Source organism: Lipotes vexillifer, unplaced genomic scaffold (genome assembly GCF_000442215.2).
Source record: "Lipotes vexillifer unplaced genomic scaffold, Lipotes_vexillifer_v1.1 scaffold1484, whole genome shotgun sequence".
Lineage (NCBI taxonomy): Eukaryota > Metazoa > Chordata > Mammalia > Artiodactyla > Lipotidae > Lipotes > Lipotes vexillifer.
Window position 1 is genome coordinate 779,211 of NW_006798010.1, and position 25,816 is coordinate 805,026.

A 25,816-nucleotide genomic window follows, 5' to 3' on the forward strand; every position below is an offset into this window, starting at 1 on the left:
TTGAGATGGCCCCCCGCTCAGGAGCTTAAAATATTTCTCATAGTGCTAATACTATCTGATGTATTATTCTAGCAGTTTGAATTCTTCTCAGCCCTAGTGTATTAAAGGCCAACTCAGTGTATTAGGAAGCAGGTTTCCTAACCTAAGGAAAGTGTTGAGCATGTAAAATAGTAAAACCATTTAAATAATTGAATAAGTTAACCTTTTAAGGCAATTTTAATGTTTTCTTCTTAATAGATATTGCTGGATAACACTATAAAAATAGTCTTCTTTATTATGATCAAACTATATTACATTTTTTACCCTTTTGTGCTTCCAGAAGTATCCTAAAACATTGAAATTTGCATTTTACTGATTGCCAAAAAAAATTAATTTTACTGTAATTGAAATCAGATATCTGCAACTTAAATTTCTTGAACTTACTTTACTTCTCTGATTTGATCTTTCTCTCTCTGCAAGTCTTTGCTTTCAACAATTTTTATTTGATTAAATACAGGCGAATGTCAGATGGGCTTTTTCTGAAAAAATGCAGGGAAGTTGCAGAAAACTGTAAAGATATTAAATTTAATGAGATGTACCTTGATACAGTATGTTTGAATGTAAGTATATATTCACACTTACCTGCCACTTTTTGTGGTGTATAGTGTGTCCGTGTGGTGCACAGTTTTTGATTGCTAAACACACAAATGCATTTTTTGTAGATGGTCCAGGATCCGTCCCAGTTTGATGTCCTTGTTATGCCAAATTTGTATGGAGACATCCTTAGGTGAGTCTGGCTATACCTTTTAGCCTACAGTTTATTGATAAGTGTCATAAAATAAATTGTGGCTTACAAATTTTAATCAAATATTATAAAATACAGCATTTGTTACAAGCTACGAGTTGAATTCTGACAATTCAGGTGGTGACATCAATGGTGATATGCTGGTTGGGTTATTCATTCATTTGCCAAATCAGCTCTGGGCTCTTGCTCCCTGACTATTAGTTCCCTCTTCCCATTTTACAGATATTTTATTGGTTGGTTGATTGATTGATTTCAGTGTTTTATCATGTATAGCTAGGTAGGTGGGTGTTGATTTTTATAAATTTTTTGTAACTTTTGGCATAATTTCAGACTTACAGAAAAGTTGCAAGAATGGTACAAAGAATTCCTGTGTACTCAGCACCCACATTCACCAAATGTTAACATTTTACCAGACTTACTTTATTGCTCCCTCTCTCTCTCTCTCTCTCTCTCTCTCTTCTTCTATCCTTTTCCCTCCCTTCATCCTCCTCCTCCTCCTTCTTTTTTCTCTCTTTGTCTCTACACACATACACGTGATGGTAGTCAAATGGTGCTTTTGTAAGTCCATCATTCCTTCTACATGTATTAGTTGGCATTCTACTGTAAGGATAAGCTTTTCCTTCTCTCTTATTTGTTTACTTATTTACCTATATCAATTTGGACTCCTGGTTTCTGTTTTATTTAGTGGTTATATCCATCACCATCATCTTTTATATTGATGCATATGTTGTGCAGACTTGGCCAGTGGGAGTCCCTTTGAACTGTCTCTGTCCTTTTGACACAGCCCATCATTTGCTTTCTGGCACAATAAGGTGCTTCAGGCTCATCCTATATTTTCCTAACTGTAGTCCTGGAATCAGTCATTTCCCTAAGTAGCCCAGGTTCCTTTTAGTGGAGAATGGTATTTAAAGATGAAAGTCTGGGTGCTAGGTGAGACGTTTTATTTTTCAAAATATCCTTTGAAATGCTTTTCTGCCCCCAGTGACCTGTGTGCAGGACTGATTGGAGGTCTTGGTGTGACACCAAGTGGCAACATTGGAGCCAATGGAGTTGCAATCTTCGAGTCGGTAAGGATCCTGGTGACACCTGAAGCAGAATTCAAGTCAGAATGACATGAGAACCCGGGAGGGCTTATCTGCATAAATATATTTTAACTCTTGAGTTTTTCCAGTTGTCAGAAGAAAATGAAGCTTGGTTTATTCATTCGTTTTCCTCTTATTTCTTTTTTATCCTTATTATTTATTATGTATCCTTCCTCAGTTAAAATATTTTACTGAAAGTTGGACTGGATAAGATTGTTAGTCCATATTTTTGCACTTAAAAAAGAATTTCTTTAGCTCTTTATTTTTCTGAGGTTTTATTTCTAAGACATGTCTGAGCAGCTATTTGGTAGCTATTTTTCATCGGTGAGGAAAGCTGATTAAGAGCCCAGCTTCCCTGGAAGAGGGCTGTTTGCTCCTGTCTCCCTCCTGACTGCTCTCTTTTCCCCCTACCCGGGCAGGTTCACGGGACCGCCCCAGACATCGCGGGCAAGGACATGGCCAACCCCACGGCCCTCCTGCTCAGTGCCGTGATGATGCTGCGCCACATGGGGCTTTTTGACCACGCTGCAAAGATTGAGACAGCATGTTTTGCTACAATTAAGGATGGGAAGGTATTGGTAACGTTGCCACACTTTTGCTGGGTAAAATACATTTCCTCCTTGGGTTTTTTTTTTTTTTTTTTTCCGGTATGTGGGCCTCTCACTGTTGTGGCCTCTCCTGTTGCGGAGCACAGGCTCCGGACGCGCAGGCCCAACGGCCATGGCTCACAGGCCCAGCTGCTCCGCGGCATGTGGGATCTTCCCGGACCGGGGCACGAACCCATGTCCCCCGCATCGGCAGGCGGACTCCCAACCACTGCGCCACCAGGGAAGCCCCCTCCTTGGGTTTTATGTGCGTGAAGGACCGATGATGGTTCTTCTCAAGAGGGCCAAAGGATTGGATGTCGAACAGGCATTCTTTATTTTTTTTTTTAAATTAATTGATTTATTTATTTAGGGCTGTGTTGGGTCTTCGTTTCTGTGTGAGGGCTTTCTCTAGTTGTGGCAAGCGGGGGCCACTCTTCATCGCGGTGCGCAGGCCTCTCACTATCGCGGCCTCTCTTGTTGCGGGGCACAGGCTCCAGACGCGCAGGCTCAGTAGTTGTGGCTCACGGGCCCAGTTGCTCCGCGGCATGTGGGATCTTTCCAGACCAGCGCTCGAACCTGTGTCCCCTGCATTGGCAGGCAGATTCTCAGCCACTGCACCACCAGGGAAGCCCCGAACAGGCATTCTTAATGTGGGCTCCCTGAGTGAACTCGGGCATTCTGCACACGTGTGTGCATTTTCTGAAAAGAGGATTAACGTATTTCATCAGGGAAGGGCTGAGAAGCACTGTGGTAGGGGCACCAGGGTGCAATGGAAAGAGCAGTGGTGTGGGCGTCAGAGCAGTGCACACCCAGTTACCCTGTTGTTACCTGTGGGATCTTGGCCAAGTCCATTAATTTTTCTTGGCAGCTTTTTCCTCTTCCCGGCAAACATCTATTGCGTACATGATAAGGTATGGAGAATATAATAAAATGAGGAATAAGGTATGGTCTCAGGCCTCAAGGAGCTTGGAATCTAGCAGTAGTACAGATGCAGATGTGTCTGTAATACAGTGGAGCTATATGTTATACTATGTGCATCTGTGATATAAAAGTAATGTAGAAGTTTTATAGAAGTAATAATGGCTGATATTTATTGAATACTTTCGTGATTTTTATATTCATTATATATATCTTAGCAAATCTCTACTCCTATGTGACATAGATACTGTAATTAAGCCCATTTTTTAGAGGAGGAAACCGAGGCACAGAGAGATTAAGTTTATCCAAGGTCTCACAGCTCCTAACTGGCAAAGTTGGGGTTCACACCCAGTCTGGCTCTTACCCAACAAGCTTCACTGTTTCCATAAGGAGTTGTGACTCATAGGAGGGTAGTGATCAGTTATTCTGAAAGTGGGAGAACAGAGGAGGTCATGGCTTTACAAGGCTGGGCCTGAAAGGCTGATCCCTAGTCTGAGGTCTCTTCCTTTTTTTAAAAAACTAACGTTTTAAAAAAGGATAAAATATACATAGTATAAAATCGACCATTTTAATAATTTTTGAGGCACACAGTCTATTGGTATTAAATATTAATACTTTTCATATTGTGCGACCTTCACCACCATCCATCTCCAGACTTCTTCATTTTCCCTAAACTGAAACTGTCCCAATTAAACAATAATTTACCTATTTTCTGCCATTCCCCCAGCCCCTGGCAACCACCATCTACTTTCTGTCTCTATGAATTTGACTACTCTAGGTGCCTCATGTAAGTGGAATCATATACTATTTGTAACATTGTGACCGGCTTATTTCACTTAGCATGATAATATCTTCAAGGTTTGCTTCTTCTTTTTAAAAAATTCTGTAATTTGAAATTCTTATGGCCAAAATATAAGAAACCCAAGCTTGTTTTTAACAGCCTGATATAGTCATATTGAAGGGCATGTGATTATATACATTTTTTATTCTGACGCTGTATTTGAGAAGCTACTCATAGAGCCCAGCAGAGAGATGCCTAAATTACACAGTAGGCCCTTTAAATTGTTTAGGATGCGATGGGACAAGAGAATTAAATATATTGAGTTCTGTTTGGGAGTAAAGAGAATATAAGCTGGTAGAAAACAGAGAATTAAATATATTGAGTTCCGTTTGGGAGTAAAGAGAGTATAAGCTGGTAGAAAACAGAGAATATGGGAGGATTTCTTTCTTAAAGAGGGGAATTTAAGAGTTAAGTGATTTAAATATTTCCTTAGTATTTGTTTCTTAGCCTCCAAAAGTAGGTCAAAATGTGTCTTTAAAAAAAAAAATTTAAAAATCCTCAAGGAATTTATGCAACCTCTTGTTTTAGATTTGCTGTCATTTTAGTGTCCGTAATCGAATTCTTCCTTAGGGTCTATTGTATGGACAAAGGGAAAATTTTTGGAAAGCCTCCCTGCTTCCCTTTGTAGTGAGAGCATCTTGTTCTTCCAGCGTGCTTCTGTGTACACTATCGAATTAGCTTTTCTAAGTCCTGGGGTAGGTGGATGGCAGTGGAGTGGGTCTCACTTTGAAATGAGGAGCTAAATGAAAGAGTAGTCAGGTAACTCACTCATCTGGTATCTCACTGAGAGCTTTAAATAAAAACATCCTTGCTTTGGTTTAATGTGTGGATACATTTTTTATCTTTGCTTTTTCCTTTTCTCAGAGCTTAACAAAAGATTTGGGAGGCAATGCAAAATGCTCAGACTTCACGGAAGAAATCTGTCGCCGAGTAAAAGATTTAGATTAAGGCTTCTACAAATGCTTTTGCCTCAGTCATTCCTAACGGACTCCATGTCAGCCTGTATTAGAATACCTCCCATTATGTATGCATTTATGCATTTGTTGCTTGTTTCTTGACAGAGTACATTTTTAGACCTGGCCTTTTCTTAACAAAGTCTGTGCAGAGGATGCAGGTGATGTCCCTGGGGCTGCTTTCAAAGGACTTTATCCAAGTGCTTATTTTATTTATTAAATGTCTATCTGGTACACATTTTTTGAAAACTCTAAGTGGACTGTACTGTATCATTTGCCATTGTTAACCATTTTACGCTTCAGTTACAACAGTTTTTCTTTACCTGTAAATATCGTGATACAGAATTAATACGAGAAAACATATAACTTTTTCAAGAAAAACAATGATTTCCTTGGTTTATGAAAAATATAATGGAAATAAAATAGAATGTTGACATATTAGCACAAGATGATATTCTTATAAAACTAAATGGGCACAAGAGAAATTTCCTGGGAAAGTTTACATCAAAAACAGCGAATATGGTATATTTCTTAGCAATATGGAAAGTAAAGACTGATTTGTGCTTTACATGAATTACTGAGTATGAATAAAGACTTCAGATCCGAGAAATATATAATGAGAGATGTAGTTTTTGTTAATAAGATATGGGTAATGTATCGGGTACAAAGACACAAATGCATTGTGTGTTCAGTTATTTTTATCTTGAGATGATTGTTCCTGGCGAGAGCTTTTAATGAAGGAGTGATCCTTCCTTTTCATTGGACATACATCAAGCATCGTGTGTAACGCAGCCCTTGATCCCCTGTGCAGACCCTCGGTCAGACATGGGAGCCGACCATTGTGTGCGATCACTCTTCCCCAGCGTGTCTGTCTCTGTCTGGAAGTGGACCACACTCCCACTGATACTGCTAAAAGGCCTGACCATATAAAATTTGACTGCAGTTGAGGACCCTGGGGTGCTGGCTATTAACTTTATATTTCAGTGGCTACCCCTTCCCCAAAACACCAAATTACCACCCTGTGCCTCAGCACCACCAATAAAAAATGAGTTGCAGACTCAGGCTGAGATGAGTCACAAAATCGTGCCACCTGGGGCTTGCCTTAGCTTTTGACCTTCAGGCACTTCCCCATCCCTCCTCCATTCCCCATCCTTAGCATGATTTTTCTTTAATCTTCAGACACTAAGTCACTGTTTTCAGGGAACCCTTTGGTCCCACACCAAAGGCAACTCATGTCCTTCTTGGCCCTTGTGTAACATTGCAAACCTGTGGCTTTGCATTGTGTACCCTGGTCACAAGGGGATTTCTTTGTTTTTTTTGTTTTTTTTGTTTTTGCGGTACGCGGGCCTCTCGCTGTTGTGGCCTCTCCCGTTGCGGAGCACAGGCTCCGGACGCGCAGGCTCAGCAGTCATGGCTCACGGGCCGAGGCACTCCGCGGCATGTGGGGTCTTCCCAGACCAGGGCACGAACCCGTGTCCCCTGCATCGGCAGGCGGACTCTCCACCACTGCGCCACCAGGGAAACCCACAAAGGGATTTCTTAACAACCACAAATACCCCTGTCTGGGTCCTTTTTTTAGGCTGGTAACCAGACTTACAACCTTATATGTGTTTTACTTTGTTTAAACTGCTGCTTCTGTTTTATTGAATTGTGCTAATTATCAGTGTATCCTTGGGTTTACGCTAACAAAGAATTCCCAAACGAATTGAGGTGTATGCTTTCTCTACCGATTCCCCATTTAGATGCCTTAGGTCATTTTGGCTCAGTTTGCTACTAAGAATGGCTGCTTCAGGGCTTCCCAGGTGGCGCAGTGGTTGAGAGTCCGCCTGCCGATGCAGGGGACACGGGTTCGTGCCCCGGTCCGGGAGGATCCCACATGCCACAGAGCGGCTGGGCCCGTGAGCCATGGCCGCTGAGCCTGCGCGTCCGGAGCCTGCGCTCCGCAACGGGAGAGGCCACAATAGTGAGAGGCCTGCATACAGCAGGCAGAAAAGAGAAAAAAAAAAAAAAAGAATGGCTGCTTCAAGTATTCAGAGTAGGCAGGGTGAGGGGACACGGGTTCGATCTCTGGTTGGGGAACTAAGATTCCACAGGCTGTATGGCTCAGCCAAAACAAACAACAGAGTGGGCAGGGTGGCATGGTGGTGACAGACTAGCACCTAATTGACTGCTTTCATTAGAATGCTCCACTTGACCTCCTCCCACACCTTTGCTTATTCCAGGGCACTAGAGGTCATTGGTATACCTATTATTGCACAGTGTCCTGTGGGTTAAATAACCACTACTCTGGACTGATCTGCTGCTCTATTGACAAAAAATCAGGTACTTGTTGACAGTTCTGTTAAAAAGTTTAATTTCAAATTACACATTAAATACAACCAAATAGGCAGCAGCAGTTTTATTAAGCATCAAAGTCAGTGGGTGTGTGTATGGTGGAGTGCCTGGTAATGGGATGATGGGGTCGGCAGTGTCCAACAAGATTCCAGAGTAAGTTGGGTGTTAGGTGAGTTACAACTGAGCGCTTTCCCTGCGGCACACTGGTTAGCCGAGCCGTCTTCCCCCTCCCCCCTCCCCCAACACCCAGCCTCCTGTTAAGTGAGCTAGCAGCCTGTTAAATCTACCTGGAACTAAGGCCAAAGGATCAGCCCTTTAATTCTGGAAAGAGAGTTGATCTCACTTGTCACCCAAACAAAAAGCAATACTTTTAAAACTATCCACACGTGAAGCCTCTCGGCATAAGACCTGGCAAATGTAGATGCCAGGACCGTACCTGACCCAGAGAACCTAACAGACTTGCCAGAAGTCCATGTGCCCAGACTGAAGAGGACCTGGGTTGGGGGGGGTGGGGTCAGGAAAATACTCAGCCTGCCGTCTTCAGGAGAAACCCGGGAAGGACGACCCCTGATTACTTTTTTTGCTCTTGGTAAAAGGAATCGATGATATCTTTGTACTTCTCTAGGATTGTGAGCCGTTTCAGCTTCATTGTGGGACCTAAAAGAGAAATTGGAAGAAATGAGTGAGGGCTGGGCTCTGAGATGTCTGAGAAGGTGTGTGGTAAACATCTAGACTCAGTGAGTCCCAGCACTCTGGAATTAAGCCAGACCAACAAGTAGCCATCCTACAAGATGGCCCATGGTGATCCCTGCTCCATGGTCACACCCTTGTGTGGCTCCTTCCCACACTGTACCAGGGTTGGTCTAAGTGGCCGGTAGAATACAGAGGAAGTGGGATAATTTACATGACAATAACTGATAGGCAAATCATCTCTGCATTTCAGTGAAAGTTCATACGATGTTGGATGTAATGCTTTGATTGCTTGTGATGGGGTAGGGGAAAGCCCTGGCCAGGGAGGGCCTCTGGCATGGTCTTTATGAGAGGTCTTCCTCATATCACTTTTCTTGGCCTTGGTTCTCTCCTCTGATGCAAGGTTAAAAGGGCTCTGATTTGGGTAGCTTCAACTCCATTTTTTGCTAGCTCATACTTGGCTGTGTAACTGGAGACTTCAAAGTCAAAGCCATTTATATAAACTGCTTAGAGAGGACACGTATCTGGTTGACCTTGCATTCAATATGCTGGCACAAGACAACCAGATAAGCTCAGGGTCTCTGATAGCAGCTCAGCATTACTGTGGATAGTTGCATCTGGGTTCAGCCTTGATGGGTAGGAGGGAATCTCACTGAAGGAGCCATTTGCATACCCACCCCGCCGTGCCGTGAACACCCCAAGATGCTACAGCCAAGAGCGACTTCATCCATCCAACTGAGGCCACACCAGAGGCCTTTTCTGGTTCTATGGACCATGGTCCAGAAGGGCTTCCACCCTTTACCTGTTGCATGAGCTGACTTTACAAAAGATTATGGTGGTATCACTCCCTAGAGCCAGATGACTCCAGCCCAAACACTAACAGGAACTTGGTGTCTGCCTGGTGGTCCCATTGTGACTTCAGGGGAAAATGGTTCCTTAGTCAAAACAAAGTTAAATGTTATAGGTTCAAATTAATGAATTCCAGCACATATATACTGAACAGGCCCTACCTAACCACAAGCCCAAGCACTGAGCAATCAATGTCCTCCCACAGGAAGGAGGTGGGTGTCATCCAAAGTGCCGTCAGGGACCTTCTGTTTGCCATGGCTGCTTCCTAGTAGGCACCTCCCAGGCTCTGCCATGGCCTCTGCCCTCCTGCACAGCCCCTGCAATAGTGTAAAGAAAACACCTACCCAACTCTCCACCCGAAATGGAGAAGTCCCTCTCGAGAACGGCCCACTTCTGGATGTGGTAGGGTCGGGCAGCTGCATTCATGTTGACTCTCTGGATCCCCTCTTTAATGGCCTGATACACGGCCTCACCCTTCTTCCCCACGACCTCCGACACCGTGGTGGCTTTGCTGCCCACCCTCTGGCAGAACTCCACAGCTTGCTCGGTCAGATTATCAGTTGGGTCAGAGGTATCAGGATCCAGAGTGCACTGAAAAGCCAGAGATAGATCAAAACCAAGCCTCACTCCACAAGATGTGTGCCCTGGTCTTGGAGGAGGTCGCACGGCTGATCGTCAAGGACGTGGATCGCTGTGAGCTCTGTTTCAAAGAGACGGTTCTAGAATGAGTGGGATGCTACTCAGACTGCGTTGGGCCCCGTGGTGGGGTGGAAGGAAGGGAGGCCTGAGATTGAGATGACCTCAGCCAGTGAGATCATCTTTTAAAACAGGGACCATAATTCTGGCCCCGTCTGCTACCCTGGTATCATATACCAGATTGGTTATCTGCTGAGGGGACTGAGGGCAGCAGCGCTGTGTAAACTGGACTGTACTGGGACACACAGAAGATCATCGGGGCAGCATACTAGTAACGGTATTACCAGGGGCAGAAGGGATTTCCATGCGCTACGGCTGCCCCTTAGGGCAGGCAGCACTGACTAGGTATTCCAGAATACAGTCATGAGATCCAGACATGCCCTGGCTGAACATGGCTTCTTTTGGGGCCAGACCCACAGACCACCCACTGGCTGCTCCTCCAGAGCCAGAACCGCCCCCACGACACACCTTCAAGGTGAGCAGCATGGACAGGAACTTCCTCTGGTCCCCGATCAGCACGGCATTGCTGATGATGGGTAGCTCTGTCTTCACGGCCTCCTCAATGGGCACAGGGGGCACATTCTCCCCGCCAGCCGTGATGATCAATTCTGGGGAGGCAAGGCCAGGCCCCCGGCACAGGCTTTAGTCCAGGTGCTCAGGCCAAGTGCACCCAGACTCTGCCTGGAGAGCCGACCCTCTAAGCAGGACCCAGGCTCGATCACACATCTGCCTGCGTGATTTCCAGAAAGGTGTTTACCCACTCACCGAGCTTCAGTTTCCCCTGGGAAGTTGGGGCATGGGATTCCCACAGGGGTGCTGAGGGCACTGTATCCACTTGGGCAAAGTAATGCAAAGCACCTCTTCCATGGAGGTGTCCCCAACGTACTTGCCTGGGAGAGCCGAGCTGTTCATGGGAAATTTCTTTGAAATCTCATGCTCTATTTTAAATTTTATGTCCAATTTGTGTTCTACTCTGCCTCATATCCATGTTTGCATATAAAAACACATATTTATGTCCTCAAATTTTCTGGAAAGACTTGCCTTGTTTATCTAGGGAGTTTGTATCTCAGCTCTGTCATTTACAAGCTGGGTGACCTTGGGCAAGTTACTTAAACTCTCTGGTTGTCCTCATTAATAAGTGGAGGTAATGATAGCATCTTTCCCATGGGAGACAATAGTAAGTAAAATGATGTCATTCAAGGTGTGTGGCACTTAATAAGGGCTCAACACTTGTAGTGGGTATAAATTGTGGTGGCAGTGTAATTCCTCCGACGTCCCAGCACAGCCTCGAACCCAGCCAGAGGCGCTCACCTTTGAGACGCCCAGTGATGTAGAGGAAGCCGTCGGCGTCCAGGTGGCCTGAGTCGCCCGTGTGCAGCCAGCCGTCGGCATCAATGGCCTCACATGTCTTGTCCTCCATGTTCAGGTAGCCCATGAAGATCGTGCGGCCCCACAGGCAGATCTCTCCGATGCCCTCTGCATCCTCATTCACCAGCTTCACCCGGCAGCCCGGCACCACCTTGCCGGAGCTGGGGGGATGGAGGGGCCGGGAGGCATGGTCAGAGGGAGCAGTTTCCTCCAAGCCCTGGATCAGCCCCTGGTCTGATCCATCTAGTCTTCACCGATGGCTAGAAAGTCCTTTCCCAGGACTTTTGTAATTTAATAGGGTCCTCAGAGCTGAGAGGTAGGGCCAGTTAAAGGTTTTTAGGTGAATGAATGAATCAGTGGGGGAAATCCTAATGGGACAACTTTAAGCACCGTGATGGGCAAGCAGGGAGGGGAGGTATTTAAGCACAACAGAGAATCCTTCAACTCACTCCCTAGAGCTGATTGCCCCCTACCCCACACCAGAGGACCGGCCCAGTCCCCCCAGCTCCCATCCCAGATGAAACCAGGGCTACCAGCAATGCTGGGACACCCTCTAACACACCCCACCCTACTGGAGGGAGAGGCCAAAGGGAAATTCCTCCATCAGAGCCCTGCTCAGGGAGCCCCTGGGCTGCAAGCCTCTTTGCAACCACAGACCCAAGTGACACTGTCGCAGAGACCATCCCCACGAGACTCAGGCCTGGCCAAGGGACTTGGCCCAAGATAGAGCTGTTGGCACTCAGGGACCCATAGTCCAGTGGCCTGGGCTCAGGGACCTAATCAGCAGGGGGGGGCACTGAAGGGTGTCAGCCAGGACGTGCGGGCCGGCATATGTGCTGAAACCTGGGCCACACCTGTAGAGCCGGTAGTTGTAGGGGCTGGACATGAAGTGAGGGCCCGAGGTCTCGCTGAGGCCGTAGCCCGCATACAAGCGGATGTTGAGGCCCAGGAAGAAGTGCTGTGTCTCCGCGGTCATGGGGGCTCCTCCGTAGAAGTTTTTCTGACACTTGGCAAAGCCCAGTGCCTGGCGGACTTTGGCTAGCACCAGGTAATCTGCCAGTCGGGTTGTGAAGGGCTTCAGATCGCTGGTGGGAGAGGGAGAATGGCTCACAGAAGACAACACACACACACACACACACACACACACACACACACACATACTCTTGCATTAAAAGGGTGGGTGTTCGGTGGGTACCCGGAATGGCCGTTCCAATGATCTTCTGATTGGTTAGTGGCGATGCTGAATCCACTGCTAAATATTTTTAACATTGGCCCTGCCTGTGAACATGCATGCACTCCTAGGTGTGTACACATAGTTATGTGCAAACACGTCTTGAGCTGGGAAGTTAGAAAACCAGATTCAGCTGTGTATGCTTGCACACACAACACAGATGCACGCAAGTTCGCACACACAGTAATACACACTTGCAGAGACTTGAAGTATATATGCACAGACACAAACATGTGTCTGATCCCATTTGAAGCTCTTGAATGGGTCATTCATGCATATTCACTTTTCATGTCTGTGCAAATGAAGCCCTAAGTGCATAGACACGTGTACATGTCTCATGAGACATGATACCGTTTCACAGACACACTAGTAATGGAAAATATTTCTAAATTGGAACAGGCCAGATTTATGCCATTGATCCTCCCACAGCACTGGTTGGGAATTTTAAAGCAATCGAAAGGCTGTGGGCGAGAGATGAGTGGTCACTTTGGATTATGGGAAGGCTGGAAAAACCCCATCACTGTGGCCCCTTCTCTATAGCCACCTACTGAAGTCAGGAGGAGACCCCTCAGGAGGCTGCCAGGAGCTGCTCCCAGGGAGGTAACTGCCACCCCAGAGGGAGCAAGTCAGTCCTTGCAGTCAGACCCAAAGATGGGGTGATGGTCTCCTGTGGGATCTGGCAAGAGAACAGGGGCTCAAGCCCAGCCACTGATGGGGCCTCTGTGCAGGGGTCTGGACAAGGCTGGCCAATGGGGCTTGGACAAACCTGGCCTATCAGATCCTAGGTTGTGTCCTGGGGTTATGACCCAGCCCTGCTGCCTCCCCAGGCCTCCTGCCCCCTGGCCCTCTACCTGCTCGGGCAGGTGAGGTTCTGCTCCAAGGTCACCGACATGGCCCACAGCAGCATCTTGCGCCGGACGAAGCCAGACTGAGCCGCCACCTCCTGGATCCGCTCCATGATCTTCTCCCACACCCGCGGCACCCCCATGTGGGATGTGGGCTCCACTTCCCTCAGCGTGTTCACCAGGCTCCCCTGTTCGCAGCCAGTGAGAGACAGGGCTGTGGTTCAGAGCCGGCCGGGAGCCAGCAGGCCCCTGTAACCAGAGTCAGCGTGCACACACGCAGGCATCCTGTATACAGTAGCTCACACAGGTGTACGCACACACCACATGCAACTCATGTCACATACTGTTGGCTACGACTCAACAGCCATCTACTCACTGCTCTTCTTTGCTAAAAGGACCTTGATGTAGCTCAGGTACCAGGGTGGCCAGATGCTTCAGAAGTACCTCAGTCCCCTCCCAGTCCTGGGGGCAGTGACTTTTTATTAGTCTAACTCAAACATGGTAATCCCATTCCCTTAAGCAGTGACTGGTTGATGAATGGACATGGGACAACATTTGGGCCAATGTAGGGGAGGGGGAAATCTGCTAGGGGGCTCTGGGGACGTTCTCCTCATTGTTAAAAGAAGGATCCCAAGCACAGGTGTAGTTTATGAGGCTGGGATGCAGGGCAGGGCCGTGGCCATCTGTGACCATCCTGTGATCTTACTCTGAGGGTGGCCCGTCCTAGATGGCACTGTGGACCCACAGACCACTCTGACTCAACTTTCCTTTATGTAATATCATCAGTTTCCCTTCTTGTTTGGTCATCTGAGTCAGGCTGTGCTAACTGCAGTTGAAAGAATTCTGACTGATAAACACACGGGGAACCGGCATGCTCATGATGCACACACAGGGCCCACAGACACAAGCACACACTCGGGCAGGCCCTTGCACACACACTTGGACACCCACTTAGGCATAGAGGCAGACTGACCTTCAGGGCATCAGTCTCAGCAAAGCAGACCTGAGCCCCCCACTGGATGCCTGTCCACAGGTCATAGATCTGGGCAGCAATGTGGCTGAGGGGCAGGTAGCTGACCACCACCTCCTGTTGGACTTCTGCGGGTTGGATGTCACCGGCCTGGCTGCCATAATGTGCTGTCCATGTGATCTGGTGGACAGGCAGATGGGTCCTGGCAGTGTCTACAAAGCCAGCCCTGGAAGTGTTCACATCTGTGGCCACCCCGTGGGTTTGGGCTATTTCTCTGGAGTGTTCTTTGAACACCCTAGAGGTTGTTCACCCTCCTGGGCATCTCTGCAGGAAACACCCTGGGACAGGCCTCCCCCTCCCAATCCCCACCATTTTGCTGGGCTCAGTCTGTACCACAGACTTAAGGGCTGTCCTACTTATCCCAGCTCCCTGAGCTGAGGGGCTGAAGGAAACTCCCTGGGAGTTGTTAGGGCAGGGCCACTGCCCAGATCCACCCATAGCCCACCCCCACCCATCTGGGCATCTGTCCTACATTGTCTTGACTCAGCATCACGCCCTTGGGGTTCCCAGTGGTGCCTGACGTGTAGACCAACACGCAGCACTGGTTAGGCTGCTGGGCATTGATGATGGTGTCCAGGGCCTCCTCAGTCACCTCATTCCCCAGATCCATGAACTCCTCCATCTGCAGCCAGGTGGGAGAGTGCAGGCAGCCTAGGTGAGCTGGGCAGGCTCACACAGACCCCACCTACCTCACATGAGCCCTCTACCCATACCGTGTACACATTGGCCATCTTTGTCGGAGGAGGTTCTTGAAATATCACTACTGCCTTCAGATGTGGCAGGTTTTTCCAGATCTGTATTGACAGGAAAAATAAATGGGGTTTCATTTTAAAAAGTCACCTCTTGAGAAGAGCCCCATCTCCAGGTGTTAGTCAGCCTGGCAGGCACCTTGTGGCAAAGGTTGTTGGTCCCCAGCTCTGACCTTTCACTCAGCAGGACACTTGCCACCCTTCATGCATGGTTCCCCATCATGAGAACTTTGGAGCAGCAAAGGTGGGATAAGCAGGGGGCAAGGAATGACTTCTATTAAAGGAAAACCAGACAACCTGGGGCCTGGCTGAGTGCAACAGGGGACTGTGTGACTGCAGAAAAGAGAAGAGAGGAAAGGGTAGAGGGAAACCAGAGCTCAGTTATCTCACTGAGTTGAGGTGTCAGAGGTCAGAGTTCAGGAAAGCTGGGGTGCCTAGAATTTGTGGGACAGAATATCAGACAGGAGAGAACTATGCAGAGAAAGAGTTCTAGAAATTTCTTTAGGGGTCATCTTGATTCTTTGGCGGATTATCAACCTACACAGGCATAGGTGAAACTCCATGAAACTAGATGAAGAATAAATGCTGGAGGAAGATCAATGACTGGGGCTAGAAAACAAATAAGAGCATGTACGGGGCCAGAACTGTTTGTGTCTCTGTCAGCCAGAGTGGAGGGACCTCTGGAGATAGAGACCCCAGAAGGGTCAGGTCTTAGGTCTGGGGCTAAATTAGCCTTAGAGGAAAGGCTATCTAAACCTGCTCTGAAAGGCTTAATTAAACACAAGTCTCAAAATGAAATTGAAAGAGAGAAAAAAAAATGGAAAAAATTAACCTGCAGGAGAAAACTAAGAAGTCTAACGTATGTGTAATTGGAGTCCCAGGAAATATTTTTTTTTTTAACTGAAAAACGTCTGAGAAATTTCCAAGTTTGATTAAAACTGTAAATCCATCAATTCAAGACTCCTGGTGAACCCCAAGCAGAATAATTACAAAGAAAAACCACACCAAGACACAACATAATCCAACTGTTGAAAACCAGTGACAAAGGAAAAAATCTTAAAAGTGGCCAGAAAATCAAGATACAGCATGTGGAAAGGAACAAAGATAAGAAATTATAGACTTCTTATCAGAAGCTATGCAAAGTAGAAAACATTGGGATGAAGTCTTTAAAGAGTTGAAAGAAAAAAAAGAAACCCTGTCAACCTAGGACTATAAACTAAATGAAAATATCTTTCAGAAAATGAAAGCAAAAATGAACAAGTTTTCAGACAAAGAGAAGCTGACAGAATGCATTGCCTTCAGACTTGTATTACAAGAAATGTTGAAGATTGACATATATGCTAATGTGTATAAAATAGATAACTAATAAGAACATGCTGTATATCACAGGGAACTCCACTTCACTGTACAGTAGAAACTAACATAACATTGTAAAAAACTGTACCCCAATAAAAAAAGTAAAATCAAAAAAAAGAAAGAAAATTCTTAAGGAGGAAGGAAGATGAACCAGATGAAAACTTGGGGTCGACATAAAGGGATGAAGAGTGCCAGAAATGGCAAATACGTGGGTAAATAAAAAGACATTTTTTCCTCCCTTTAAAATTTCTTTGAATGATACTTGACGGTTTAAAATACTGCATTGCAGGGGTTACAACTCACATAGAATTTAAGTATAAATGACAATAGCACAAAGTATGGGAGAGAGAAGGAAGTACACTGCTGTAAGATTCCTACATTATATGTAAAGTAGTACAATATTATATTATAATATTATTTGAAAGTAGACTGCGATGAGTTAAAGTTTCATAGTGTAAGCCCTAGAGCAAACACTAGAGGGAGAGCTAGTAAACCAATGGATAGTATGGAATACTCAAAAACAAACCAAGATAAAAACAGAAAACTCCATCCAAAAGAAGTCATGAAAGGGGAGAAAAGGATCAAAGAATGGATCGGACAAATGCAAAACAGCCAACTGGTAGTTTTATAGACAATTTTGTCAGACTGGATTAAAAGGCATGACCCAGCTATATGCTATCTATAAGAGTCTTGCTTTAAATATAAGGACACAGGTAGGTTAAAAGTGAAACAATGCAAACATATATACCATGCAAACATTGATCATAAGAAATCTGGAGTGGCTATATTAATTTAAGACAAAGTATCTTTGGAAGAACAGTTGCCAGAGATAAAGAGGGACACTTCTTAATGATAAGGGGATTAATTCATCCAGAGGGCATAACAACCTAAATATGTGTATACATAACAGAGCTTCAAAATACACGAAGCAAAGATAGAACCAGAAGGATAAATAGATAATCCACAACAATAACTGGAGATTTCAACGTTCCCTTTCTCAGTATTTGTTAGAACAAGTAGACAGAAAATCAACAGGGATATAGATGACTTAAACAACATTAGAACACTATCAATCAAGTTGACATTATTAACATTTATAAAACATTCTACCCAACAACTGCAGAATGCACATTCTTTCAAATATGCGTGGAACAGTCACCAACATACACCATTATTCTGTCTACCACACCTGCTGTGTACAAATGGGGGTGCTTCAGGTAGCAAAGAGTCCCAGGTGATGAGAGAAAGTTCTTCCTTTGGAGAAGAATCCCAGCTGATCAGTTAGAAAACAAACATTTTCCCATGGCTCATGAAATAATTAATTCAGGCAAAGATCATCAGTGGAGAAAGGCTGATGGGGAATGTCACAGTGGATGAGCAGGTAGCCACCCCAGGAATCCAGGGATGAAACTCAGAGTTCACTACGAGGTACCACCTGACATCACGTGCCTCTTGAGGTTGTGCCATGGGAAGTACACAGCGCCACCTATGGGTTGTTCCTGCCAATCACTGTCTAATCTGAAATGCATCAACACTTGCCATCTAACAGGAAGTGCAGAGGTTAGAGGGACAAGCTGAACAACAGCTCAGGACGGCTAACCTAGTTTCTGCAGCATGTCAATGACAGGGGTTCTCACACTTGAGCCTGTGTCAGAATCACCAGGAGGCGTGGGCCCCATACCCCGAGTTCTGGAATCAGTAGGTCTGGGCGGGTTCTGAAACTAAGTTCCCAGGGGATGCTGTTGGTCCTGGACCACACTGGTGTATGGCACGGGAAACAAAAGGTGGGGCCTTTGTTTTGAATTAAAAGACTCTTAAGAGACACCACCAAATGCAACACATGGGCCTGGTTTAGATCTTGATTCAAATGAATCAACTGTAAAAAGACGTTGGTATTAGATGATATGAAAGAATTCTTTGACTTGTGTAAATAAAGGTGATAAAGTTACTGTGATTAAGAAAAATGTCATATATTTTAGAGGTATTGAAATATTCGGGGGGTGAAATGCTGTGATGTCGGAGATTTGCCTTCAAATACTTCAGCAAAATAGGTAAATTGATGAAATGAGTGTGACAAAAAAACAGTGACGATGATTAAATCTGGATGATCACTCTATGAGGGTCCACTACACTCTTCTATTTTTATCTGGAAAGTTTCATAATACGAATTTTAAATAATTACCTAGGGTGGACATTTCTGATTCAGTAGGTCTGGGCCTCGGTTTCTTCAGTGGCAAAATGGGGCAGGGGGAGGGCATTGGGATCAGATCAACCATCTATGCAGAGGGGTTGTCTCCCTGAGGGATGGGGCAAAACTATTGGGGGGCTTTTTAAAGCTCCACTGCCCTCCCCACCCTGGGGTTCTGACATGAGCGCCCACGCTGAGGAGTGTGTGACTCCCTCGGGTAAGGCTGAGGACGAGAGCTAACACCATTGCTACTTGGTAGCTGAGGCTCCCAAGGAATCTTAAACCAGTGGGGCTTCAAGCAAAGCTGGCCCGGGGGCACCTGGGTCAGAGGCCTCTGGCAACTATGAAGCCTCCAAACCTGAGGAAATCAGGGCCCCAATGAGTCCTAGGGGGCCTGGGACACCCCTGCTGTGCACTCTTCTCTAAATATTTGTCCCCTTTCTATGAAGTGAAGGGCCCGAGGGAGGGGGAGGGCGAAAGGGGGTGCTGAGGACAGCTCGGGTTCACCTCAGTCTCTCAGAGCCGTTCACTTTGGGCCACTTTATCTGCACCCACATCTCCTCCCCCAATCTCAAGCATTTATCCAAATCAGACAGAATGGAGGCCCTCAGAATGAGGGAACCCTGACAACAGGGTTCAAAAGGAGTGGAGACAGAAAAGGACTTCACGCAAGCTGAGGGAAGGCCCGTCCTGCGATCCAGATCCCACAGTCCTAGGAGGTTGGAGACCACTTCTCCCGCCCTCAGGTACAGGTGGGGACCTGAGGTCCAGGTGATATCTCCAGAACTAGGGCCAAGCCAACAAGTTAACCCGGGAGCCTCCTTTGAGATGCAGGGAGCCTTGGAGGATCTTGCAGGCTACTGGGTGTAGCTGGGGCACAGGGGTGCCCTCAGGCCACTGCATGCCAGCGTGGTGCCCATGGGGGCAGAGCCAATCAGGGAGGGACCTTAACTGAATCAGGAGGCATCAATGCTCCAGAAAAGACCCAGCTGCCCCAAGAGGCACTGTTGAGCCCCTCTGGTGCCCTGCTGTCTTCAGAAGACCCTGCGGCACTTGCTGTGGCTTAGCCCAAGCCCCACCCTGTGGCAGCCCATACCCCCACTCGCCATTGAGACTCAGACTTGGGTGCTCACGTGTCAGAGCCCTGAGCCACCCTCAGGGCACACAACCCTTCCCTGAAGGGAAAGCCATGGGGAACAGCAGGCTGGCTGGGGGATGTGGGGGATGTCCCTTGGACATTCTGGGCCTCAATTTTCAGACCTGGCAAATGGGTCGGCAGCCATTGCCCTGCCTTGCTCTGTGTGCGTGTGGTGGGGCGGGTTGCTGTTGAGAATGATGGAGGATTCTGGCAGGGAGGGTGGAAAAGCCCTTTGTAAGCTGGACGTCTGTGAGGACGCCCAGCCTGACCCCCGTGGCCCTGGTCCCATTCCCCCAAACCTTCAGGATCTTTTCCAGCTGCTTCTGTGTGTCGACCACGATGATGTTGGCACGGCAGTCATGGGCGATGTACCGGCAGGCTTCAGGGGAGCTGGTTGTATAGATGCCAGTGACGATGCCACTGCAGGAGATCCAGGAGGATGCGTGTCTGGGCAGGTGCAGTGGGCCACCCCCTTGGCCCAGCCCCCTGTCCGACACACCCACAGCCCCCAGGCCCAGAGAGCTCCGTGGCCCAGAGAGGCAGCTCAGCACAGTCGCCCCAGGCAGAGCGGGGACAAAGGTGGTGCTGGAGAGGGCCCCGGGGAAGAGATGGGATGTTGGGGACGGGGTTGGGGGCCCCTAAAAAGAGATAACGACCCTTACTCCGCTCTCTGCCCACCTCCAACCCACTGGAGACCCGGGCCCTCCCTCAGCCACTCACCCTGCGAATACTGTGCCCACTGCCGAGAAGAACCACTCCGGGGAGTTGAAGCCGAGGATGGCCACACTGTGGGCCCGCTCCAGGCCGAGCTCCAGGCCAAAGGCAGACAGGCTGGGTCAGCCTCTCATTCTCACCAAGCCCCCCTTCCAAACTGCAGGGACCCTGCCGCCCACCTGAGGGACCACCCTCCCAGCCTCCCTCATTAGAGAGTGCCCTGGGGGACGAGTCACTCAACAGCCCTTGCTCCCCCTCCCAGGGCCTTCCTGGGGAGCCCAGCCCTCAACCCAGTGCACCAGGCTTCCCAGGCCCCTTGAATGGGACAAAAAATGAGAAGCTCGTGTCACATCCTGGCACATGGCAAGGGCCCAGTGAACGTAAACCCTCAGCACCAGGCCAGAGTGGACAATTAGCTCAATAAATGGGCTGGTTTTTACTGTTATCCTTTCTAAGGGCTTGCCCAGTGGGGCGTCGGAAGGAGGCCTGTGAGGGCCAGAGCTGGAAGGCAGGGCTGGGGAGGGAAGAGGCTGTGCCTTGAGGGGCTCCCTCACCTTTAGGAAGCCCTTGGCGGCTTTGCGGGCCAGCAGGTAGTATTGGTTGTAGGAGATGTGCTCCCACATGCCCTGTCGCTTGAAGCCCAGAGCGCTGAGGTCCCCGTACTTGTCCAGAGCCTCGCAGAACATCCGATGCACAGTGTAGGGAGTCTGTGGGCAGCTGGGGTCTATGCGCAGGTGGACGCGCCCATCGGCCCGAGTTGTCCACAGTGCCTCCTCTGCAGGGTCCGGGAGACCACAGCTTGGATCGTGCCAGCCCAGGGTTGTCCCCAGGGGACCCTTGGTCCTACCTTAAGCAGAGCTCCCAGGCCTCTGGTCCCAACAATGCCTTGGGCACTGGGCCAAGGGGGCTGGCAGACACACCAGGAGGCTCCCTGGAGGGGGAGGTCTGACAGCCTTGAAGGATGGGCAAGCCTCTAGGGATGCAGCAAGGAAGAGGAGAGAGAATAGCTGGAGGGGAGGAGGAGGCCTTGGGGACCCTATAGACATTTTCCTGCTTTCATGCCAGCTGGGATTTGCCCCCTGAGGGTGGGCAGTCTGCAGTGGATTTGTGGCTGCCCCAGAAGAGTGGGACTATCAGATCCTTTGGGGTTTCTACCCTTCCTCTGCCTCCTGAGAATGGGTTGGGGACAGACCCAATTGACAGAAGGTCAAAGCATCAAAAATAGCCCCTTCCAAGGGGTTAGAGGAGACTGAAAACCAGCAGGCTCTGATCACTAGCGTGGAAAATTTCCCAGTCCCAGGAAATAATCTAACCATCTCTGCTCATTCTTGCCTAGTGCCAAGCCCCATGTGAATCCCTCACATGGGGATCTCATCTAGTCTGCACAACATGGGTCTGGTAGCCCCATTTTACAGATGGGGCAGCTGCAGCTCAGAGAGGTTCAGTCATTTCCCCAAGGTCACACAGTGGGAAAGGTATGGCTGATGCCAATGCTCACACTTGGGACAGTGTCCCAGGCACAACCTAGCCTTTTTTACTGTGTGCGGTAGGTGGGAACAGAGCTTTAACATTTAGTATATGAGATGTGAGGTGAGCCGTTGAACCTCTGAGTCTGTTTTCTCAGGAGAAAGGTGAGGGTTTAGTTCTCATGGATGATATGAGGGTCAAAAAAATGAAAAAGCCTTGGCATATAGTTATGCCAAGTTATGGCATATAGCCTTGGCATATGGCTCAATAAATGCACACTTTTGTTCTTCCTCCTTTTTCTAAGTTCTCCAGATCATTTGCAAAGGAGGCTTGGATGGGTGGTCTAGATCCTTTTGTCCATGAGGCCACTTTTTGGGGCCATGGCGGTCATTCTAAAAAGGTGACCCAAGGGTGGGGGAGTGAGTGCTGACTAGGACCACAGGGGCTACCCTGCCACCTGCTAGCCAGACCCATGCTGAGATGGAGAGGTCCCACCTCCTTGGATGTCCATCTCGAGGCGGGACCAACAGGGGTCCTGTGACCAGCCCTTTCCCGAGGCAGCAGATGGACTGATGACCTTGTCTCTCCTGTTCAACACTCTAAGGTTTCATGTGGACCCTGAAGTTGGCAGAAAGAGGTAAAGGTCCTGGGGCTGGGACAGGAGAGCCCATCCTTCCTCCCATGGAGGCCAAGGATGGGGGACAAGGGGACATATTCCGGCCCAAGCAGAAGAAGGGAATGTCTGAGGCAGGGGAATGTCAGCCTGGGAATGTGGGCTGGGGCAGAGAGAAGGTCACCCAGTGCCAGGCCTTATGTACTGACAGAAGTCAGAACCATGCTGGCTGGCGTCCACCACCTCCCCAGACTGAGACCCACATCCCCAGGTGGAGGCGTGAGCCAGGGCCGCTGAGGACCCCTCTCCAATCACTTCTCAGACATCTCTAAGCCCCTTTCCCATATCCCGGGACCCCAGCCTGGCAGATCCCAGTGATCAACCTCCTTAGGGTCTCCAGCCCCTGTACAAGGTGAAAGTCCATTCACATGAGCAGACCAGGGCAAAGACACAGGCTGTGGAGTCAGGTCGACCTGGGTTCCAATTCCGTTCTGCCACTCCCTGCTGTGTGACCTAGGAAAGTCTTTCTCCTCCTAGCTCCATTTTAATCATCGTCAAGCGCAAAGGGTTGGCGAGGTTATGGAGAGACTGTAGCCCTCATACAGGTGGCGGGAATGTAAAATGGTACAGCCATATTGGAAGCCAGTTTGGCAGTTTCTTAAAAAATTGAACATAAATCTACTATACAACCCAGCAATTCCACTCTTAGGTATCTACCCAAGAGAAATGAAAACACACATCCCCACAAAGACTTGTACATGAATGTTCATAGCAGCATTATTTATAGTAGTCAAAAAGCGGGAACAACCAAATGTCCATCAACTGGTAAGTGAAAACTAAATGTGGCCTCTCCACACAGCGGAATGCTATTTAGCACTAAAAAGGAACAAAGTACTGATACAGGCAACACCATGGATGAAACTCAAAAACATGTTCGGTGAAAGAAGCCAAAAGCAAAGGACCGTGTATTGTCTGATTCCATTTACATGGAATGTCCAGAAAATGTAGAAATGAGAGAAAGCAGATTAGTGGTTGCCTGAGGCTTGGGGTGGGAATGGGGAGTGACTACAAATGGACACCAAGGATCTTTTTGGGGTGATGGAGAAGTTCTAAAATTGGATTGCTGTGATGTTTGTACAACTGAAAATTTGCTAAAAATCATAGAAAAAGTGACTTTTTTCAATGAAAAAGTGACAAATCGTTACACTTAAAATGGGCAAATTCGATGGCATATAAAGTACACTTCAATAAAACTGCTTTTAGAAATGCGAGGAAGGGGAATTCCCTGGTGGTGCAGTGGTTAGGACTCCGCACTTTCACTGCTGAGGGCCTGGGTTCGGTCCCTGTTCGGGGAATTAAGATCCCACAAGGTGCGTGGCACAGCCAAAAAAAAAAAGGGAGGAAGAATGGAACGCTGACACACAACCTCCTCACCCAAATTGCGACAAGATTTCCATGAGGTAGCCCGGCCTGCGTGCCCAGAGCCTGGCAGAGCCACCTCCCAGTAGCTGGTAGCTCTCTTCCTTTCCCTGGTAGATTCCTCTTCGTGCTTAGACCAGAAAAGGCAAATTTCTCCTGTGGGCACTGCTAGACGCTCATGCTGCACTGCATTTACCTGTTCCCCCAGGGTTGCCAAGATCATCACAGGTAAGGCTTACGATCTGCTGTGAAAACTTCCCTCAGCCAAAAGTTTTAACTTTAACTTATCATCTTTTAAGTTATAACCTTTTTTAAAAAATCACAAAACAATACATGTTTGTTCTAAGAAATAGAAAACAATTTAGAAGTACATGATATAAAATGGGATAGAGCTTTCTTAATGCTGCCTGTCTAAGTAACCACTGTTCACATTTGGTGTATGTCATGCTTATACAGATATACATATAAGGAATTCTTTTTAATTCTGTTGCTGTTGTTTTTTTATCCAAAGGGAAAAAAAAAAGAATCATGCTACTATTGTATTACCCAAATGCCCAAAATGCCCATAAGGGATAGGTAGGTAATGTACCAGCATCATAATAAATAATATATAAAAGTAAACAATAAGTGAATGAAGTGCCCCAGAATTTGCATGTGAAACACAGAGGCACAGTCTTCATTTTCACAAAGAAATAGGCTCCCTCTCATTTTCCTTGAGACACGTGGCCCTTGTAGTCCACCTTTTGCTTCTCTGTTTTTTGATAAAGGCAGAATAGTGCAACGTTTTACTAAGGAAAGCTGCAATACAAGGGTAGTGATCACTGCCCTGACCCCAGCCTCAGTGTCAGGGAGGCAACATGGAGTGGTGGGGACTGTGGGGTGGGGGGAGCACACGCTTCATCTAAAGGGGTGGCTGCTCCTTGGCTCTAGGATTTAGTGCCCAGGAGGAAAAAGGAAACCGAGGGCTACCTGAAATCTGGGTGTTTATGTGTGATCATCTGATTTTTAAATGTTGGCTCCTACATTCAGACAGCCATTAGCCAAATCATCCATTTTTAACTTCCGTGACATTAATGTATCTCTCTCATTGTGTGTGTGTGTGTGTGTGTGTGTGGTGTGTGTGGCTGTGTTGATACGGCTCCGTTGGCCACATCATAATTTCATATCATAATGTACATATCACAACCACTTCCCCACTGAAAGACACTCAGATGATTTCCAGCTTTTAGCCCTTAGGCTTTCCAAAGGATAGATTTCTAGAAGTGGGTTTACTGCATCTGAAGAAAAAAGCACTTAAAATTTTGTTGGATGTTTTGGACAGAGTTCCTTCACCTGATTTCTTCTCTCCCACTAACTACATGGTTCTGCCTTTTCCCTGTGTTAGTTTTTTATCTCATGGTGCCTTTGCTTTGGGGTTAAGTCATCTCACATCCTTCTCAGAAGGAGGAATGAAGGAATGGACAAGGGAAGGAAAGGCAGTTGGTCCGTGAGATCAGGCTCCTCTTAGCCCAGCTGCTTTGTGACGGGGATGAGAAGCCCGGTCCCTGGTGGACCCACGCCCTTCGGGAAGGGTGACCAGGCAGTGCAGCTCCGGCCCAGCCCTTTCTCTCTACATTTACTGCACAGGCTCAGCTGTCTGAACCCCGGACTAGCCAGAAGGGAAGACTTTGGTGGGAAGGGGCCTGCCCCTGCCCTTGGCCTCCCAGAGGCCCAATCATTCTCCTTCCCTTGAAGGAATTAGAATGGGCACAGCTCCCATTTACTGAGCACCCTACTTGTGCCAGGAGGGCTGCATGCCATCTTGTTCTATGACCTCGTGTTTAACAACCTTCCATCCTGTGAGACTCACAGAGGCTAAGTCACCGCTGGCAGAGCTAGGATCCCAACCCACAGTCTGACTCCCAAATCCACACAGTTCCAGTTGGCCATGCTGGGGTCACGGTGGGGTTGTAGGCCGACCCCAG

The 25,816-nt window shown here is 47.7% G+C and overlaps 2 protein-coding genes across 6 annotated transcripts in view; one reads left to right on the forward strand and one right to left on the reverse strand.

Moving 5' to 3' along the window:
* The window catches only part of IDH3A (isocitrate dehydrogenase (NAD(+)) 3 catalytic subunit alpha), a 20,914-nt gene extending 15,077 nt beyond the window's left edge, over positions 1-5,837 (forward strand). Inside the window, exons 8-12 of one of the 4 annotated variants that reach the window (XM_007470036.1) lie at positions 497-599; positions 702-766; positions 1,767-1,851; positions 2,286-2,438; positions 5,077-5,837. In XM_007470036.1, coding sequence (XP_007470098.1) covers positions 497-599; positions 702-766; positions 1,767-1,851; positions 2,286-2,438; positions 5,077-5,160 — 490 coding nt within the window. In that variant the 3' untranslated portion in view covers positions 5,161-5,837. The remainder of the gene's footprint in view (positions 1-496; positions 600-701; positions 767-1,766; positions 1,852-2,285; positions 2,439-5,076) is intronic. The other 3 variants (XM_007470035.1, XM_007470038.1, XM_007470037.1) reach the window with 3 other exon arrangements.
* Positions 5,838-7,895: 2,058 nt separating this feature from the next.
* ACSBG1 (acyl-CoA synthetase bubblegum family member 1) overlaps positions 7,896-25,816 on the reverse strand; it is a 47,070-nt gene continuing 29,149 nt past the window's right edge. The window contains exons 3-14 of one of the 2 annotated variants that reach the window (XM_007470040.1): positions 20,908-21,128; positions 20,360-20,436; positions 19,939-20,059; positions 14,922-15,002; positions 14,681-14,830; positions 14,152-14,328; positions 13,185-13,366; positions 11,957-12,187; positions 11,046-11,263; positions 10,203-10,342; positions 9,383-9,629; positions 7,896-8,156 (exon numbers count right to left, since the gene is read on the reverse strand). In XM_007470040.1, coding sequence (XP_007470102.1) covers positions 8,071-8,156; positions 9,383-9,629; positions 10,203-10,342; positions 11,046-11,263; positions 11,957-12,187; positions 13,185-13,366; positions 14,152-14,328; positions 14,681-14,830; positions 14,922-15,002; positions 19,939-20,059; positions 20,360-20,436; positions 20,908-21,128 — 1,931 coding nt within the window. In that variant the 3' untranslated portion in view covers positions 7,896-8,070. Of the gene's footprint in view, positions 8,157-9,382; positions 9,630-10,202; positions 10,343-11,045; positions 11,264-11,956; positions 12,188-13,184; positions 13,367-14,151; positions 14,329-14,680; positions 14,831-14,921; positions 15,003-19,938; positions 20,060-20,359; positions 20,449-20,907; positions 21,129-25,816 lie in introns of both variants that reach the window. The other variant, XM_007470039.1, reaches the window with a different exon arrangement.